The 19,375-nt window shown below is 40.7% G+C and overlaps 1 protein-coding gene across 1 annotated transcript in view; it reads left to right on the top strand.

Annotated features, from left to right (window-relative positions):
• The window catches only part of psme4b (proteasome activator subunit 4b), a 52,640-nt gene that overhangs the window by 22,347 nt on the left and 10,918 nt on the right, over window positions 1-19,375 (top strand). The window contains exons 18-42 of the mRNA XM_061707746.1: window positions 132-199; window positions 528-731; window positions 4,231-4,388; window positions 4,626-4,721; window positions 4,803-4,858; window positions 5,002-5,058; window positions 5,166-5,221; window positions 5,319-5,417; window positions 5,512-5,574; window positions 5,687-5,782; window positions 5,924-6,055; window positions 8,275-8,484; window positions 8,579-8,715; window positions 8,854-8,907; window positions 9,129-9,258; window positions 13,268-13,349; window positions 13,652-13,805; window positions 14,259-14,325; window positions 14,417-14,542; window positions 14,800-14,952; window positions 15,095-15,199; window positions 17,595-17,686; window positions 17,800-17,931; window positions 18,150-18,352; window positions 19,193-19,278. Coding sequence (XP_061563730.1) covers window positions 132-199; window positions 528-731; window positions 4,231-4,388; window positions 4,626-4,721; window positions 4,803-4,858; window positions 5,002-5,058; window positions 5,166-5,221; window positions 5,319-5,417; window positions 5,512-5,574; window positions 5,687-5,782; window positions 5,924-6,055; window positions 8,275-8,484; window positions 8,579-8,715; window positions 8,854-8,907; window positions 9,129-9,258; window positions 13,268-13,349; window positions 13,652-13,805; window positions 14,259-14,325; window positions 14,417-14,542; window positions 14,800-14,952; window positions 15,095-15,199; window positions 17,595-17,686; window positions 17,800-17,931; window positions 18,150-18,352; window positions 19,193-19,278 — 2,816 coding nt within the window. The remainder of the gene's footprint in view (window positions 1-131; window positions 200-527; window positions 732-4,230; window positions 4,389-4,625; window positions 4,722-4,802; window positions 4,859-5,001; window positions 5,059-5,165; window positions 5,222-5,318; window positions 5,418-5,511; window positions 5,575-5,686; window positions 5,783-5,923; window positions 6,056-8,274; window positions 8,485-8,578; window positions 8,716-8,853; window positions 8,908-9,128; window positions 9,259-13,267; window positions 13,350-13,651; window positions 13,806-14,258; window positions 14,326-14,416; window positions 14,543-14,799; window positions 14,953-15,094; window positions 15,200-17,594; window positions 17,687-17,799; window positions 17,932-18,149; window positions 18,353-19,192; window positions 19,279-19,375) is intronic.

Here is a 19,375-nt window from a genome sequence, read left to right as displayed (position 1 = left end):
TACAGCCGAGGGGGGTGGGGGGGTGTACTTTGGTCAAATCTACCTACTAGTTCATTAATAGCACAACCTAAAACTGTGTGCGTGTGTGTGTGTGTGTGTGTGTGTGTGTGCGCGTGTGCGTGTGTGTGTAGATGAGGAGTTGCAGAATGAAGAGGAATTGGACAAGGAGTTGTTGTGGAATCTCCAGCTGCTATCCGAGGTGGGATTTTTAAACCACAATGCTCGTTATTATCTAAGCTTGTGTTTATGGTTTATGTCCTAAAGTTGTACTTAATGTAGTCTTGAAATAAAAGAAAGCACTTATTTTTAAGTTTCAGTTGGGGTTTTTGTTTTTGAAGATTATATAAATTACATTATACTATTTCTATTGTTTTTTTTCTCCTGGGAGTTTAATGCAACTGAGTGGGAGCTAGACGCTGTGATTTACTGAAGGACCTGAATATTTAAGATGCAGCACCAATGAATCACATGTGTTCATGATCTCATACTGTATGTGTGTTTGTGTGTGTGTGTGTGTTGTTTTCAAGGTAACCCGTGTGGATGGCGAACAGCTGTTAAAATACCAAGGGGACCTGGAGCAGATCTTGTGTGTGTGCGTGCGTCTGCGCTGCAAGAGGGCGTACACGCTCGCATGCAGCCTGCTGGAGCACACACTCCGCTCGCTGTCCCTCATCTATCCCACAGAGTACCGCAGCACCTCCGGAGGCTTTGATAGTGACCTCCCTGTTCGGGTAAACACCCATGCACATGTACACACACTGTACAACTACTGCAACATCATAAAGACATAAAAACAATGACCACCCTTTTTTTTTAATCATACAAGCTGACAGCAAAGTAAACTCCAGGTTCCAGTTCCAACAATGCCTCTCTTTTGGCTTCACAGTATTTACTGTTATATTTATAGTCTGCCACCAGAAGGGATTAATTTTCTTGGACTCCTTCAGAATAGCCTTATATTGTTTCTTATTGCTCATTTTAAGATGTGGTTTTATGGGTTTGATATTTTCAATCCAATTTCCATCTCCAATAACATTATTAGAAACCATTCATCACACTGAAATGAGATGGTGACACAGCAGGACCACATACTGGCTCACTGACACTTTTGTTTACTATTTTGGACTTATTGCTTTTTTTTTGCTTGACAACTTTCAACTAAGCCAAAATAGATCCTTTGAAAAGGTAGCGATGAATAGCAGACGCCTTTAATGATCTAAAACGACGCCTGTTAACTTCCCAGAGGTTGACACCTAACCTTCACACACTGAGATTGAGACTCGTGCAATTCACACTTTTCTCGCACTCTCAGGCCACGCGCCCATTTTTTCTCACGCTGTGAAAATCAGATTCACAGCTGACGTCACAATATAAAAAGAGGAGAATTGACAGGCGGGAACAACAGTGCGGTTTTCAGACTGGCGAGGAGGAAAATCAGCGCTGTCGGAGCACACGACTGTTACAGACGTTGTCAGAGCTGTGTGCCCCAAACCTGCACTTTATCCCTTTTGTCGCAAAAGTTGGGAGAAATATGCGCACATGTATGCGTGTGATGGCCTTATGTTCCTAGTTAGCTTTTCATTCGTATCAATTCAGGAGCCTCTTTTACTGTTCGTAGACTTTCAAGATGACTTCATAAATACTGACGGTAGCAGTTTCCACTTCACCCAAATCAAGCTGATCCTGTCTGGTATTTATTGATCCCGAAGTACTCTTGGCTTCATTAGCAGCTTCAACTAATCTAGACAAGTGCAGCTGGCTCTCTCTAGACATAATTTGACCTAATTCAATAGGTTCTGTTGTGTAAATGTTGGCTAGAAGTTGTTTCACTTGCATTAAGTACATTCAAAAAAAAACTTAATGAACATGAACATTTACTTATCAAAAACTTGTGACCCTACTCTTGGAAATTTCTGCAACGTCTGTCTCTGAATTCAAAGTCAGGACAGCCAATCCCTGGCGGTTATCACTTTGTCATCCAGAATCGTCATGCTGCCACGCTCAGTGAAAGAACCAGCCTTTTGCATGAACCCAGCGTCGACCGAACGTGAAGGTCTTTTTTGATTTTGCCGTTGAGTCAACATGTTAGACAGAAAATCCCGCTTATCATGTTCTGCAGATAATTCGGCGGGGTTTGGCCAGAAGCAAAGCTAACTTTGACTGACAAGCGGTGGGCGTACTCCCTCGGCTTGCTGAGCAACATACGTACTTCAAAACCGGTCTCGAAAAACCAATGGGTCATGTGACAGAATGCTTCATCCATTGTTATATACAGTCTCTGGGATGCACTGATATAATTGGCTCTCCAAGACTTTTGGGCAAATTTAATGAGCTCCAACAGATGCTAGCTAGATGTGCCTGTAAAGCACATTTACATTTGCTAGCAGTGATTTATAATTTTTTCTTTAAAGGTGTCACAGTTGACAAGTGGAACCAATTCTGTGGTCTGATCATTTTCTTCTCTCGAGGCTTTTTCAGCTGAATACTGCAGTTTACATGTATGCACTGGAGGAAAACCTGGAAGGTGGCCGCCATCTGAATGTCCCAAATTACGCTGCTGTCCCATTTTCATAGCGGATGTGAGAGGTTTTCCCTTCAGTGATGTGACTCACGTGTAGGGATGGGAATCGAGAACCGGTTCTTGTTGAGAACCGGTTCCCAGTGTTTCAATTCCTTGGAATCGTTTGCCTTTTTCCCAAACGATTCCCTTATCGATTCCAGCGGGCGCGAATGACGTCACCAAGCACGTTGCGCAGCGTGCGCATTTGCGCCCAGCAGGAAAACACGGGGACAAAGCGGCATAAACGCTGGGAAGTTTGGTTACATTTTACCAAAAAGGATGACAACAGGGCGACAATTCTTGCAATGTGGACATTTCAACAGAGGGGGGAAACTGTTAGGACTCAGCCGGCTGATCCGCTGGGAGCGCGGAGTCAGCCTGCATGTGGTAAGGCTGATTTATGGTTCCGCGTTACACCAACGCAGAGCCTACGGCGTAGGGTACGCGGCAACATGCACCGTACGGCGCGCGTTGCCGCGTACCCTACGCCGTATGCTCTGCGTCGATTTAACGCGGACCATAAATCATGCTTTAGAAGAGCTGCGCTCCGGCAGACAGCGGAGCTCCTGACACAGCTGCAACTGATCAGCTCATCTATGGAGAAGTTAAAGAGCATCTACCGCTAGATTCTCCTTTCATCAAGGCAGGAAGAGAATCAGGCCAGAATAGATGAATGTCACCAAGCAGGGACTAAGTTTGTGGTGTTGAACATGTTACTGGACATTCTTGTGTAATTGCCACAAAATAATTTGTTGTTTTTCATTAATTTCTACAGAAGAATATTTATTTTATTATTATCATTTTATATTAAATACATATTTTACTGTATATTACAAATCATTTTGTGGGGACCCACTGGCACCATCGAGGAGCCCAAGGCTGGGGGCATCTTAACACCTCATTATATCTTCAAAGATATAAAAGTTTTATATCTTTGAACAAAAAAGATCGGAGAAACAAAGAAATTGAAACAAAGAAACAATTTTAGTATCAACTTTGTTTTATTAAAACAAAGTTGATACTAAAATTGTTTCTTTTTAGTATTTTAGTATTTTCTAAAATGGTTTCTTCTCCTTTTTTCCAAATGAGAATCGATAAGAGAATCGATAAAGAATCGAATCGATAAGCAGAATCGATAAGAGAATCGGAATCGAAAAAATCTTATCAATTCCCATCCCTACTCACGTGCACACACGACCAGATCAAGCTCAGATTACTGTACATACAAAAGGAGACTGACATCATTCATTGCTAATGATGCCATACCTCCATTAATCTGCATAGTAAATGGGTTTTTGAACCTTTGTCTCTGGTAGTCGTTATTTCAACATTCTTTTGTGGCAGTTCACAGTTACCTAGTTATCAACATTTTCCAATCTGTAGTTCTTTGTACCGAACTGGTGGGGTTTTTTTTTAATATTTTATTTCCCTTCATTTCATTCCATGTTTAGGTGTTTTGCTGCATCATCTACTCTTTGCAGGAAAAAAAACAACAGTTTTTTTCCATTAAGTTGTGTCCTTATCCTCTGCATGTGTTGCAAAATATTAAATAAGTAGATGACACAGGTCTGTGGTTTTGAGGGTGACTGGTTGTACTGGTTTGCTTGCCAGTTGTTCCAGTGGAAAAACTGGCAACAACCTCTCCAAAATGTCTGCGTCTCCTTCTCCAGGACTGGGGCAGAGCTGGAGATGTGGCAGCCTTGGGTGTATGTTGGCACGTGCCCAACCAGGAGGAGGAGAATTTTGTCTTCCAGCTGCTGTCCCGCCTCCTGCACCCCGAACTGCAGCGAATCAAAGGCCACGTCTCTGGAGATCAGCCAATGAGCAGGTGTACTGTCGTTTGTCTCGGATTTAGATGTTCACACGTAATTAGGCATGAAAATGGCATAAAAGAAGTAAAATTACAGTAGCCTACTGACAAATGACATTCTTTTTTTTTTTATCTACCTGCCTTTTCGCTGAACCCTAATCAAGAACACAGAGCATAGCATTTTTCACATGAAACTGTTGAGACATAAGCACAAACAATGCTATAAAGAAGTGAAATGCTGCGTTTTCTTCACAGGGAGGAGCTGCTGCAGAGTTTGGCTGTCGTGCAGCACTGCCTTCTTGGAGCTGGAAGCTTGCTGCCCCCTTTGGATGGACCGCACGTACCTGACCTGTGAGACTGCAGCTCTGCACACTAATGCAGGAACACACAATTTCATGCACTCTTGTCACATTTCGCCATACTTCTTCTCAGGGTGCCCTCCATGGTGAGTCTGGGGGAGATCAAGCTGCACGTCGGGGTTGAATATAGTAAGCAAACTGCTGTGTCGCACACGTGCAAATAAAAAAAAAAAAAAAAAAAGTCCCTTCCCCCCATCATTATCAGTGAGCAACAAGGCGGCTCATCCTGAATTCTGTGTTCATACGGGACATCTGTGTCTCCTCCCTTCCAGATGATTCACAGGAGAACTACAGAGAGTGCATCTGCCAGACCATGAGACTCCTGCTTCGTGAGTGTAGATTCTATCTTCACGCTCCAACTATTAATTCCCTACTTTGTTTAGAGTGAGACAGCAGTTGTGACTATTTATCCATTTATCTCTATGTCCCAATCTAGATCACATCTTGGAGCACTCGGAGGATGACATAAAGTCGCTCTTTGTCATCATTAAGGTGTCCAGGATTTAAAACAATTCTATTACCGCTGTATAAAATGTAATTATTCTACCCCACGGTGGGCTCACGGGGCCGTTTGTTTGTCTGACTCCAGATCATCAGTGACCTCATGTTTTTCCGTGGCACTCACAAGAAGGAGTTTGACTCACGCTGGAAAAGCTTCACTCTTGTCAAGAAGTCCATGGAAAACAGGGTGAGCTGGAAAAGAGCGCAGGGCCACTGACTGCTGTCATTTTCAATAAGTCACTCATTTGGGAGGTTTTAACGCTGCGTCTTTGCCTCCGCAGCTTCATGGGAAAAAGCAGCACATTAGAGCGCTGCTCATTGACCGCGTTTTACTTCAGCATGAGGTTCGTTTGATGACGCGCAGACATTATGCACGGTCACAGAGTGACGCACACATTATATCAAATGCCGTCGACAAACTTGTATATGGTGAAAATTCCGTTTTTGTGTGAGCAGATGAGAAAACTGGTGGTTGAGGGCAGCGAATATAAAGTAGTTCATCAGGAGCTGCTCTGTGATCTGCTGCTGCTTTCTACCAGCACGTACAGCCAGGTAAAAAACAGAAAGAAAAGTGACAAATTTAATGAGAATGTCACCCGGTTCCCGTTTTCACAATAGCGTTTACATAAATCCTGAGTTAAAATAGAAACTACGTATGCATACATGTTCATTTGTGCTTTCGTGCTCTTGCAGGTACGTAGCAAGGCTCAGAATGTGCTGATGGGAGCAATGGGAACCTATAGCTTCTCCTACAGAGACATGATTCCCCACATCCTACAACTGCTGTCACCACAACACGCCACAGGCACGCACCAGCAGTTCAAGGTACAGCCTACGCTTAACGCTTTAAGGCACTTGGGCCTTATACAACATCGTTGCCTCTTTTCACACTCTGCTGAACCCGTTTTTTGTTGGCCTCACCAGAGCCACCCCACAAACAGAAGGAAAGAGGGCACCCTCTGAAAACTGAGAACAGGCTTACAAAATTGTTGCATTGATTCCTGCATTTACATGACTTTTATTTAATTGCAAGACACTATGATTTCATGTTTTGTCTTTTTATCTACCGTATTTTCTGGACTATAAGCCGCTACTTTTTTCATAGGTTTTGAACCATGCGGCTTATACAAAAAGGTACTATATATACTATATAATATTCTGTGGATTTTTCTTCCACCGCTCGGGCGCTCTAACCGGAATTACAATAAAAACTAAGACAAAATAAATGCAAAGAAGAATACGCTACTTCTTCTTTAGCAGATAGAAATAGAAGCAGATTTCAAACAGATAAATAGATAAATAAATACTGGTTATTTTCTCTTGGTTCTGTCCAGTTTTAATCAGCAAAGTTCCTGCCGTGTTAAAAGACACTGTTAGGAAAGGATCTATTTAGGTACAAACATGTACATCATTTACAGTTCAAAATGGTTCTGTACATGTAGTAAATGTCTAATCTAACAACATAAATATTTGCGGCTTGCATATCTTTTTTTTTAAATAGAGCGGATGCGGCTTGTATGAAGGTGCGGCTTGTATATCTTTTTTTTATTGTTTTTTTTACAAATAGAGCGGATGCGGCTTATATACAGGTGCGGCTTATAGTCCAGAAAATACGATATATATCTTGCGTAAGTTATATAACCACATGGAAAACCTTTCGCAAGCACCACATAACAAAGCTCTGGTCATATATGACACTCAGAAAACTTTACCGTGCAAATAAAGAAGCATCCTGTAAAGTCCCAAAAGCCAGGCTCTGATAGGGTGTGAGGTTGTAGTACTGCCCTTGGCGAAGGTCACCTCCATTTCTGTGATGGTAACATTAATGCAGAGACGTAGAGCAAGGTTTCAGAGCAACATATGTTGCCTTCAAGTCAATACCTTTCCCAAGGGCATCCATGCATTTTCCAACAAGACAGTGTAAAACCACATTTCCCTCACACAACAATAACTTGAATAAGGAACAAGAAGGTGCTGGACTGACCGGCCTGCAGTCTTGACCTGTCACCAGCAGAGATGCGTTCTTAGAGTGGAACCGTGATCTGTTGCACACCTTTTACACATGCCTGCACGAAGAATGGCAAAAGAATGAATAAAAAATAACATCGGAAACACATGATGGCTTGGTATCTTTTTAAGTGTGAAGGAAAAGCAAACACTTTGCAGTCCAGACATTTTTGTGGAAAGGGTTGCAAGCCTGAAATGCAACGTATAATTAAATATTATAGTGACACTCATGGCGCAACACAAAAAATATCTTGGGTTAATAATGTTTGAAGAAATTCCCCTTAGGGAAAATTAAGCTCATTCATACGTGACGGCATCAAATCTCCTCAAATAAACCTCTCACTTCTGGTGCCAAAGACCAGGACGGCTTTTACTTTACCAAATCACAGAAATTATTTAGCGAAGGGGTCGCTTAGGAGTCTGAGACTGATTTGCGCTTTACAAAGTGATCGTTTACCACCAAAAAAAAAAGTCCTAATAATGGGACAAGCTTCATGCTTCACAGCTTAAAGAGCAGAGGAAATGGGCAAACAGCGTATGAAATGAATGGTGAAAATGTCCATGTAACTTCCAGTCTTCCGTGGAGGCGGGTAATAAATTAATATGATGCTAATGGACCCAACAGGAACAGTACCGTTGACGAAGCCTGCTTCCTATTATTCCTCACTTGCCGTGGCATTTTGATTTGAAAATAAATTAAAATCCATTGGAAATGTGACTCGTGACAGCGTCAACATAAACACCTTCTCAATCTAGCGTGCTCGTGTGACTGTTAGTGATTTGATAAGGTTCTTCTGAATATTTGACAGAGTAATTGATCAACTTCAGCTCTATATTTAGGTTGCAGGATGCATATTATCTGAAGTCAAAACTCCCCATCTCTCTGATGCATCCAGATGAGACCTTGACATGTGACTGGACATGACAGCTGCTTTTGGCATTTTTGATTTAGAAATGCTGCCCACATTTCAAATCAAGGCAGTTTGTCTGCAATTTAATTTGACATTCATATAAGTGTGTGTGTGTTTCTTCATCAGGGTGCTCTGTATTGCCTTCTGGCTGCACATAGTGGTTTTAATCTGGCCAGTGCAAGAGACTGGGACTGTGTGGGCGCGGTGTGGCCCACTCTGGTTCGTTGTGGCTTGTCCCCCTCGATGAACCTCGAGAAACCGTCCATCGGTCGCTTGCTCGATGAAATCACTGACAGGATCCATCGCCAGCATGACACCATCGGGATCTACTTCACTGTGAGCGACGTGTCCATTTCACAATCATCACACTACCCTCGCCAGAGGGGCTCTATTAACTGCATTTGACCACTCTGGTTACTTCCATCTCTAGGTATCTGAAATGTGTGTTGAGATAGCTAATCAAATCGTGCTATCTAAAGGTCACGCTCCTTGTTTAGAGGTGCCATCTGAAGAGGAAGAGAAGGAGGGGATTCAGCGTCAACGAATCAGAAATGTGGTTTCTGCTCGGTAGGAATATAAACAAGATACCAAAGGGTGTTAGTATCTGTTCTCTCTGTCTATTTCTTAGAGATTGAGAACTTATTTATGCTGGCACTGGTATTAGATGTTGTTCTGCTAACTTGAGCTTTTTTTGCTTTCATGCAGGAAATATGAGAAGCTCGTCAATGACCTCTTGGACTGCCTTGAAGACAGAGACTTGTGGGTTGTTTTCACCATCTGCACACTGTGTTGTGCATTCACAAAAAAAATAAGAATTACACTATAAGAGTTAGGATGTGTATTTGTAGATAACACCACTGACAGACTGCTTAAGATGCAAGAAAAGGTTTCCCAGCAAATAGGATGCTCCAAGAACAGATTCCAGCACAGAAAAACCTCATTTCAGTCCTTGTTTGCATGTGTGTCTGCCTCTGTCTCAGGCCCTGGAAGTTTGAGCACATGGCCACGGACCTGCTGGCTCTCCTGCTGAGGGACGATCACCCTCTTCCCCCTGATGCCGTCCTCTACTTCACGCAGAGTCTCGTGCACGACTCCATCAGCATACGCAAGGTCTGAAACTGCACGTGTGTGTGTGTGTGTGTGTGTCTGAATGAGCTTTTGTTTTTTTGTGTGGATAAAATCTAAACACTCCATGATAGAAGTCTGTTTTTCCCTTGGGTTATATAAATGGAAATTCTGTGGCAAAGAGCTTTTTTTTCAGTGTTTTTTTTAGATGTAAGATTGAGCCTCAAACATAAAAATGTCCTGCAGTCTCTGATGCTAGTGCAGCTTATAAGCATAGATATTGAAAATCTGCTCCCACATACAGTACAGATTCAGACGTTGATTGAAGCGGTTTAAACACAGATGCTGTCTTCTTCATACCTTCAAACAAACTCTTTACATTGTACACAGTATGCATTTGATTCTATTTACCTTTATTTAATGAGGAAATATCCATATTTATTGGATAAAATACGCCGACTGGCCAAAAAACAAGTCAGACCACTTATAGTTTTAATTGCACAACACATTTGTTGTGCTATCTTTATCATAAAATTATTCATTCTCACAATATCTATTTCCATTTATAGTTGTGTTCATTTTTTCCCACAATCTTGAACTATTGAGAAGTAAGTTGTAAAGTCTTTCACAATTTGAAAACAATGAATCCTAGAATAAAAATCTATGTGTCATCACAATAGGAAAAATTAATTAAGGGACAAACGTTGCCGTTCAGTGTATTCAGGTAGTGTATTTTATGTAATGGTAGGGGGTCTTCCTCTTTGAGAAAACAAAATTACAAACAGTATGGGTGCTATGTACATCCTAATCCTTGTTACATCTCCTAACAGGTGCTGATCATACTTCAGTACAGCTAATCAAAATTTGCATAAAGCTGTAACATCAGTATTCTGTCAGAGGCACAGCAGATGGTCAAATTGATCTAGACAGCAGCGGCTTCCAAAAGACAAGCGCCACACACTCTGAAAAACAACTCACATTAGTGCTTCTTTTTTCTTATGTAACTCACAAACAGGATTGCACATCTTGTCTTGTCATGTCTTGTTCCGTCGCTTGTTAAGCAAGCAACCAAGTGACAATTTGCTGCAGGGAAAATGTTCTAACATAACTGTGCAGAGTAGATGGCATATAAATTGCTCTGCTGCTGCACAGTAAACTGCAAACTACAAATGTCAAATCAGACCAGTTAGGTCCGCGCCTTACTCTCCACAGTCTTAGCTGACAACAACCTTCTGTCTGCTCGTGACTTCTGATATATAAGCACACGTATGTATGTACACAGGTTTCTTATAGTCTGTGTGTGGCATTCTTGGGTTTCATTATACACCCACTCACACAACAGTGAACACATCAGGGCAATGTAGGGTTAATTGTCTTGCCTAAGGACACCTTGACATGTGGACTCCAAAGGGCTGCAACCCAGTGATCTTTCAACCGCCCTGTCCCCTTAGCCAAAGCAACCCACAATGTTTGAAATTTAATATGTGAAACTATTAAAGGCAGGGTAAGTCATTTATCTGTGATTTCACATAGTTGAAACAAAACACAGAGAGCTAGCTCTTCCTTCCAGTGCTCCCCAAGAAAATATTCCCCATCATGAACCCTTTAGAAACTCTCCACACCCCCCCACTTCATGTGCATGAGCGTGAACCGTCCCCTCTGTGGGTAATTGGCTGATGCAATGCTTGTTATTGTTTGGGGGGTTGCAGGCTATACCGGCTATTTGTTTGTTTCCAGTTTACAGAACCATGGATATGTATGAAGACTGTTTTTATTTATTTCTTTTAGTGTAAAAAGTGGGGAGGAGAAATTCACTTAATGTGTTATACATGTGTTATATATTTTCCATTGCTAATATTAAACTACAAAAAACAGAAGAAGTAGCAGCAATTTAATGATAAGCTGCAACTCTGCTGCTGTGCTAAGAAGCAGGATTTGTGTCTGAGTTCTAGGTTTTGTTTCTCAAAGCAAGTAATGGTTCAGAGTACAGATTATGTCCAAGCACAGACCACTGACCAGTTGATAAGTGGAAAAATAGATAACAATAAAATAAAAGCAAATTAATGAGTGTGTATCCTATCTATCCTGTCTCATCTCTTACAGTGACAGTTTGACCAGTTAAATCTTTGGCTTTCACTGGTGGGTATATATTTGAGATATAAGTTTCAAGCTATATTGAACTTTTTATTTAAAACAGAGAGTGAATAAAATACTAAAGATAGTCCCTGCAGCAGATGTGCAAGTTACTTAAAAAGCTAATTGAAAACCTGAGACTACAAAGATATTTTTCAGTTTCATTAAACCCTCATTTTCTTTTGTCTTCTCTTTCTTAAGTGAGCATTTGAAACTGCCAGGTTTTAAAGGGAAGAATAAGACTGACTCTATCTTACATGCGACCAAATTACACCTGCAAAACATTAATTTATTGAAATACTTAACTATACTTTGTACTCATATAAGTACTTTTAAGTACACTATATTTAGCATTCACATCATTTCTCATCAGCATTCCTTCCTGCTTTGGTTGTGTCTGTTGTCTTGTTTGTTTCAGATTGTAGTAACTAGTTATTTATGTGAGACACTATACGTGGTTTTTGGTTGGTCCTCTTGGGAAGAGTTGGAAAACCTTGGTTGACCGGCTTTACTGATGACTGGCATCATGAATTTGCATAATGTAAAAACTGAGATGAAGGTATTCAGTAAATAAAGGTGTAGAACAAGCGGCAACCATCTAATTTCTGGGTTGAGGCCCACACAGTACTATGTTTTGTTGCAGTTCCTCAACTGGCCACTAGAGGCTGGCTCCAAAAGCAAGTCAATCTCCATTGACTCCTATGTTAAAATGTTCAACTTTAGTAGAGTAGAAATAAACGTATTTACAGCCTGTTCAAAACCCATTTTGGTCTCAATCGTTTAATTTCCCACCCATCACAACTCTGAAGTTCTTTGCACCACCCCAGGAGAGTTTATATCAAGCATTATATGTATTTTAATATGACTTACTCATCCGTAATCATCATGCTATCGCGCTTAGCGAAGCAACCACCTATTAGCATTAGCCCATCGTTGACTAAATGCAACGATCATTCTTGGTTTCGCCATCGAGTCAACATGTTAAACGACATATCCCACTGTGAATGGCTGAAGAAGCTGGGAGCAAATCTAGCTTTGATTGACGAGTTCTTGAGCAATATGGCTGTTCCCCTTACTAAGAAAAACTGCCTCAAAACCGAAAATCTTCAGAAACCAAGGGGTTGTGTGACCTAAGGCTTCATTGTTTCATACAGTCTAGTTAGCTCTGTTTAAGATCATATAATTCTAATTTAAGTTATTATTATATCTTTTTTTAGTGGGGTTGGTGTGTCTTCTTGATTTAAAGCCACTCAATGCCACCTGTAGCCACATGGGGGTAGTGTATCACAGAAGACTTCATGTCTCTTACTGGGGTAAAAGACAATGAAGGTAATCTCTACTGGGACTGTGTCAGATCATCCCACTCATTAACACAGAATTACCAGTGGCTCTTTTCTCAGTTTTGTGGATTTGTATGCCCCCATGTGGAAAGAACTGGCATTCCTACATAGAGTGGCTTTAATGTTTAAAAAGAAGCTTAATTTAACCAATCATTCTTACCACTTCTAATTGAAATGCAGCTTTGTAGGTCCCATCTCTTATTGCAGACTGAATCAGGATCACACAAATGTGTTTCGTAGTGATGTAAACAAGTGAGGGAAGCAAATCCTAAACTGAAAACAAAACAGTTCAGGAGCCGAATCTTATGTAGCTGAATAACTCACTTTGATGTGCACTTTGGGACTTACAACTTTTCAGATTTAAAGCCAAATATAAAACCAACTAAAGGAGAAGGAAACCCCTTAAGGCATATTATGTTCTCCTTAATATTTTTTATGGTACCTGGAGGAGCCCCGGTGACTGCATTTGTTCTACCTATAAATTTACATTTTTTTTTCTAAAGATGTAGCAACAGTTTAGAGGGCAAAATTGAGGCCCGTTGCTTTGCCATCTATCAATATAATCCTTCCTTCTCCGTTAGGTTGCCATCTCAGCCACGGCTGGTGTCCTGAAACAGCTGAAACGACCAAGAAAGAAGGTGGTGCTGAAGCCGTCAGATATCAGTAAGTTGCTGAGCTATCAGGCAGATCATGATGAATATGTAGTGTCCACATCCAGTTCTTGTAGCAAAAGTTTAGTTTCTAATTTGAACTAAATGATACATTAGTCTATATAGAGACTACTTCTGTGGGGAATTACCACAGAATAAACTGCCGGATCATAATATACATCTTCATTCGCTCTTTATTAAATGACAAATTGCCTGAAATTAGAAAATCTTTTGTTTTTTTTTGCATCAAGAAGCCAGAATATACTCATTTATGTGTGCTCAGGATGTTTTAATAGAGTTACGCTGTATGTGTAGGTGGTAACCAGGATGTGGAGGGGCTTTGTGTAGGTGATCGTGAGGGGAATCGCTGGCTGCAGTACGACAGCAACAACCTACCTCTGACTCAGGAGCAGTGGGATTCATTCCAGTATGTGGAGAAAACACACTGGGGCTACTACTCATGGCCGAGGTAAAGACAAAATGATTGAAATGTTTGGGGGGCTGGATTAAGAAACTCAAAGGCTGATTAACTGTTTGGTTGGAAGAAACTAAATAGCTGAGTTGATTTGATGCTTGTCTTTGGGGTTTTGTGGCCACGTTTATGTCTGACTAACTGTCGGATGACTGATCTGGGTGGCTGGATCATCAGTGGGGGGGGGGGTTGAACTGACTTGCTGTCATGGCCAAGCCCAGATAAGGCTGAATGAACGGCTTCCTGCCTGCTCTAAAAAGAAGAACTGATGTATAGGCAGAGAGTTGGCTGTCTTTGTATGCAGACGGCTTGCTGACTAACGGACTTTATAATCATCCATTTATCCTTGCTGCTTATTTGAAGACAGTATGTGTCTATCCAGTTTTTTTTTTTCTTTGTGCCGTTATCTATAAATCACAGCAGCCTCTTTTTGTCTCCCGCTCCGTTCAGAGAAATGATGATCTATGCATCTTCTGAAAAGCCAGAAGATGACCTGCCATACGAGGAGATGAGTGAGGTGTGTACTCACGCTGCACTACGCACAAAATCTCTAATGATGCATCACAATCGCTTTTATGACATTTGGTTTGCATTCGTTTGTCACTCAGGGGGAAAAGATCATCTTTGAATATTTCTCGGACCCTGAGTTTATTGACCAGCTGATAGAGTACTTGTCTCTGGAGGAACGGAAAGGGAAAGACAGCTTCAATCCCCGACGCTTCTGTCTCTTCAAGGTGCAATTTTAACTGTCTTGCTCTGATGATTTGACAGGCCTTTTACAATAGAAGTGACACAGCATCCCCCCCTCTATCCACGGCTGGTCTCCAGAAAGCTGCATTTTCTGGCATCATCCCCTGTGATTTATTATTCTCCACCCAGCTGCGGTTTACTGCTGCAATGACTGTAATCTACCCTTTTTTCTGAGTAAAAGAATGTCTTCGTTTCCTCGTTGCTGAACAAACCCCCCTCCATGCTCTTGCTTGATTGACAGGGGCTGTTTCGTAACTATGGCGACCTGTTCGTGCCGTTATTATGGCCTCACCTGGAGCGGCTTGCAAGTGACCCCCATGAGAGCTCCCAGCGCTGTGTGTGTGAGATTACTGCAGGACTAATCAGAGGCAGCAAACACTGGAGTTTCAGCAAGGTACTGGCGACACACACACACACACACACACACACACACATCCACGAATATACACACTGCACAGCTTTGTGATAAGAAAAGTCAATATCAATAAAAACTTTCATTATTGTGTGTATGTGTATATGTGTGTGTCTGTGCTTAGTTGGACAGGTTATGGCAGCTTTTGTGCCCTCTGATTAGGACAGCATTAACCAACATCACCGTGGAAACCTTCACAGACTGGGGCACGTGTATCGCTACAGCTTGTGTGAGTTGCTCACATGCATATAAAACACCACCAGAGCTCCAACGAAAAGAAGGGATGTATCTGCTCGAGTTTCTATCTATCTATCTATCTATCTATCTATCTATCTATCTATCTATCTATCTATCTATCTATCTATCTATCTATCTATCTATGAAACATAAAGCTGAACATTTAGCAGTTTTTGCACAGTTTGGATGCAGGGATTGCAGTGTCACACACTGGTACAGACATTAGTTTCCCAATCATGATAAATGATACAATCTTCTTTCCCCCTTTTGATCTGCAGAGTCCCTCTTTCTGAGTCGATATTTAAAATTCTTCACCACTTTTTTTTATGACTTGCAAGAAGAAATTGTCCCATGACCTCAGCTTTGTGTTACTTCCAGTTCCACAAACAGGGGGATGCTATAACCCCTGCTAAATGTTAAGCAAGCTACAATTATCAGGATGGCTTCATACATCTTGCTCTGGGGGAACCTTCAGTTAAATTAAACAAGAACATTCAAAGTATATTTTCAATTTTCTACACCTTGTCAAGAATTCAGTGAAAACCTTCCCTATAAAACCAATATTTATCTACAGTATGCTGCTGTATCTTTCTTGGTTGTACCGCTGAGCTTACAGCAATCTGTTTGGATATATTTTTCTCAGTCGGGTTTAATAACAGAAAATTAGCAGTCATCCAGGTTTTTATGTCATTAAGACATGTTTCTTGTCTGGATAGTTAATAGATCAAATCTGGCTTCATGGACGGATAAAGCTGAGTAGCAGCTGCATAGCAACACAGGTTTATGCCATGCTGGATATTGATAGTACCTAAGGGAAGTGCATATAGAGTGGAAAGTAACAGCCCAGGTACAGAACCCTGTGGAACACCACAACTGGTGACGGTGTATGAAGAAGACTCCCCATTAACATGAACAAACTGGAATCAGTCAGATAAATATGACTTCAACCAAGCTTATACAATTCCTTTAATACCAATACCAACTCAAGCCTCAGTAAAACAATGTCCTGGTCAGCTGTATCAAATGGAGGTTTGTAATGTGATCTGAAACCTGACTGAAACTCTTCTAACAAATCTTTTCTGTGTAAATCATCAAATAGTTGATTAGAAATGAAAGAGAGATTTGACATTTATAATTAGCTAGCACCCTTGGATGGGATGTCAGTAACGTATGAGATTTTTATAAATGTTAAATTCTAATATCAGGAACTTAGTGCTAATCTTCACAACACATTTGTGAAGATGTATCATGACAAGAATAAAGGAAAGTTTTTAAACCCCCTGAAAAAGAAGTTTGTTAAGAAATTAATAAATAATTAAAAAAATGAAATAAACAAATTCTAGCATAACAACCTTGTCTCAGATGTGCAGCATGGTGATGGGGTTATCATGGTTTGGGGCTGCTGTAATGGGTCAGGGCTGTTTTCCATCATTGACAATCCTGAATTATAGGATTTTAAATGAAAATGTCAAAACATCCATCCATAAATAGTATTTTAGACAAACCTTCTGAGGCAGCAAATAAATGGGTTTGTGGAAGAAAATGTTTTCTTTCTTTTTTGTAACAAAAGAATGTGCAATTTATTTCCCAGACCTGACATGCAAAGATGGCTGACCGACCGTCTCAATTGGTTGCAGTTATCGCTGCAATTTGGGTCGTACCAGATACTGAAAAGAAAAGTTCACTTACATTTGACAATCACATAAGTTTTGATCATTTTCTGTATTAAATCAATTCAATTAAGTACTAAATGTGGTACAAATCATATTTCCAGCAAAGTTCAGGAAGATAAAATCATGAAATTAACTAGTGATAATTCGGTGTCAAAAAGGATAATTCAGAGTATAAAAGGAACATCCACATCTTTCCAATCAAGTGGGCGTTGTGGCATAGCACTTTGTTCCAAAGAATTAGAGATTAGTTAAAAAATAGAGTAAAATTGACACAAAATTATAAATGTAGGTCTTTCATCTTAAGTGCAAAAGATGTAGAAAGGGTTCAGGAACAATCATCATTCATAATTCATAAAGCTCAAACTAATTAGGAAATTAGAGATTAAAAGTTTTTAAACTTATTCTTTTCAAAAATGCAGTTTGATTTTTTTCCCCCTCATTAGTTCAATTAGACTCCCTTTGTTTATGGCCTTTCAGAATTTTGCATGAAAATATGCAAAAAAAATGTGAAAATATGATTTATTTATTTTTGATTAATTATTATTGTATTTTATTACATTTTGGAATTACTTTTCACCAGAATTTGTGAGAAACTGCAATAGTCTTCACAAACATTGTGATTCTGGCACTAATGCATGTACGTATACTACATGAGTGGATCCCTGCAGCTCGTCCATGTGGAGTAACTGTAAAGTGATGCTTGCTGTCCAACAGGAGGGCAGAGACCCCAGAAAACTCCACTGGCTGTTTGAGCTGCTGATGGAGAGTCCTCTCAGCGGAGAGGGAGGCTCATTCAGGGATGCCAGGTATGGATTACTATGCACACGTTGTGTATTTAGTGTTTATGTCATTTACTGTGTTTCAGATGATTCTGGTTTTAGACCTCCGGGGTAACCGGTCCTCTCTATGTCTCCGTCAGTTTGCTGTATGTGCTTCAGGGAGGTCTGGCCCAGCAGCAGTGGAGAGTTTCTGAACTGCTGCACAGGCTGCTGGCTTATCTGGAGCCCAAACTTACTCAGGTGTACAAGAATGTCAGGGAGCGCATTGGCAGGTACAAGAATAACTTGGCGCTCTCTCTCTTCTTGATTGCATACTGACATTTCGGCAGATTGATTTAATTTAATTATGTGTTCAGTTTGAAGCCCCACGGCTATCTTAACTGTTTCCATTTAACATTTGTGACTCTTTTCCTTTTCTGCATTTTCTTCCCCCTCAATTATTCCCCTCCTTGCACTCTGCCTTGCCTTCCTTACCCCTCTCTCTCTCCAGTGTCCTGACCTATATTTTCATGATAGACGTGGCCCTGCCCCACACCAGCCCCACCTCCTCCCCCCACGTGGCAGAGTTTGTCACTCGGGTCCTAGAGCGACTCAAGCCCCTCACATCGGAGCCGGAGATCCACAACCACGTGCGCGATGAGAACACTCAGGAGACGGACGAACGCACCCAGGCTGTCAAACTGCTCAAGACAGGTCAGAATGTGGACGATACATCTAAACCGTGGTGGAAGAACATGATGAAAGCCAGGGAAAAAGAGAGGCTGAGGAAAGTACACACCATGACAGCTGGCCCTGACGATAAAACAGAGAGGCACAACGGATAACTCAAATTAAAATCTCCTCCTTGTTTCAGTCTGTAGGTATTGGTCGACAAGTAATTTTTAAGAAAAGAGTAAATAATGGTCAAATTACATTTCTGGGAGCCTGTGTCTAATGTGAAATTTCTACAGGTCACACAGTGCAGTAATAGTAACTAGATTTCATTTCATTATCTATTTTGGTTTTCTCACAGCCACAGGGCTTTTGTAGCCATTTTAATGATATTTAAGTGTGCAATGACTGCAATTCATAGCCATCATACATATATATATATATATATATATATATATATATATATATATATATTTTTTTTTTTTTACTACCAACATATTATGTAAACCCAAATTCTGATATGAGTGGTGTTTTTATCTAAATGCTCCATACAAGTATTTTCTTTATTATTATTATTTGAGCAATTCTGATTGTATGTATATAACCTTTTTAGCCAAAGGTGCAATTTAGATATTTAGATTTTATTTGCTAATATTTGCAAAATGTTGCTCTTTTAGTTTCTGCCATCGCTCTACTCTCCATTATACAGACAAATATCTGGTTCTGTAAACAAGCCATTAGATGGTAAATTATGACAAATTGTGTTTTAATAACCGAGCAAGTCAGTGAGGTCCCAGTTCCAGGTTTATAGTTTTTTTTATCATTTAGCAGGAACCCCAAATCTCCTTTTGCATATCTTAATCAATGGTTATGTATTTTCAGTTCTGAAATGGCTTATGGCGAGCGCTGGGCGAACTTTCACCACTCCAGTTCAACAGCAACTACAGCTCCTGCCTCTACTCTTCAAGGTAAGAACACACAGACACACACACACACACACACACACACACACACACACACACACACACACACACACACACACACACACACACACACACACACACA

Source organism: Cololabis saira, chromosome 19, assembly GCF_033807715.1.
Source record: "Cololabis saira isolate AMF1-May2022 chromosome 19, fColSai1.1, whole genome shotgun sequence".
NCBI classification, from domain to species: domain Eukaryota; kingdom Metazoa; phylum Chordata; class Actinopteri; order Beloniformes; family Belonidae; genus Cololabis; species Cololabis saira.
This window is presented reverse-complemented; position numbering and strand designations above follow the sequence as displayed.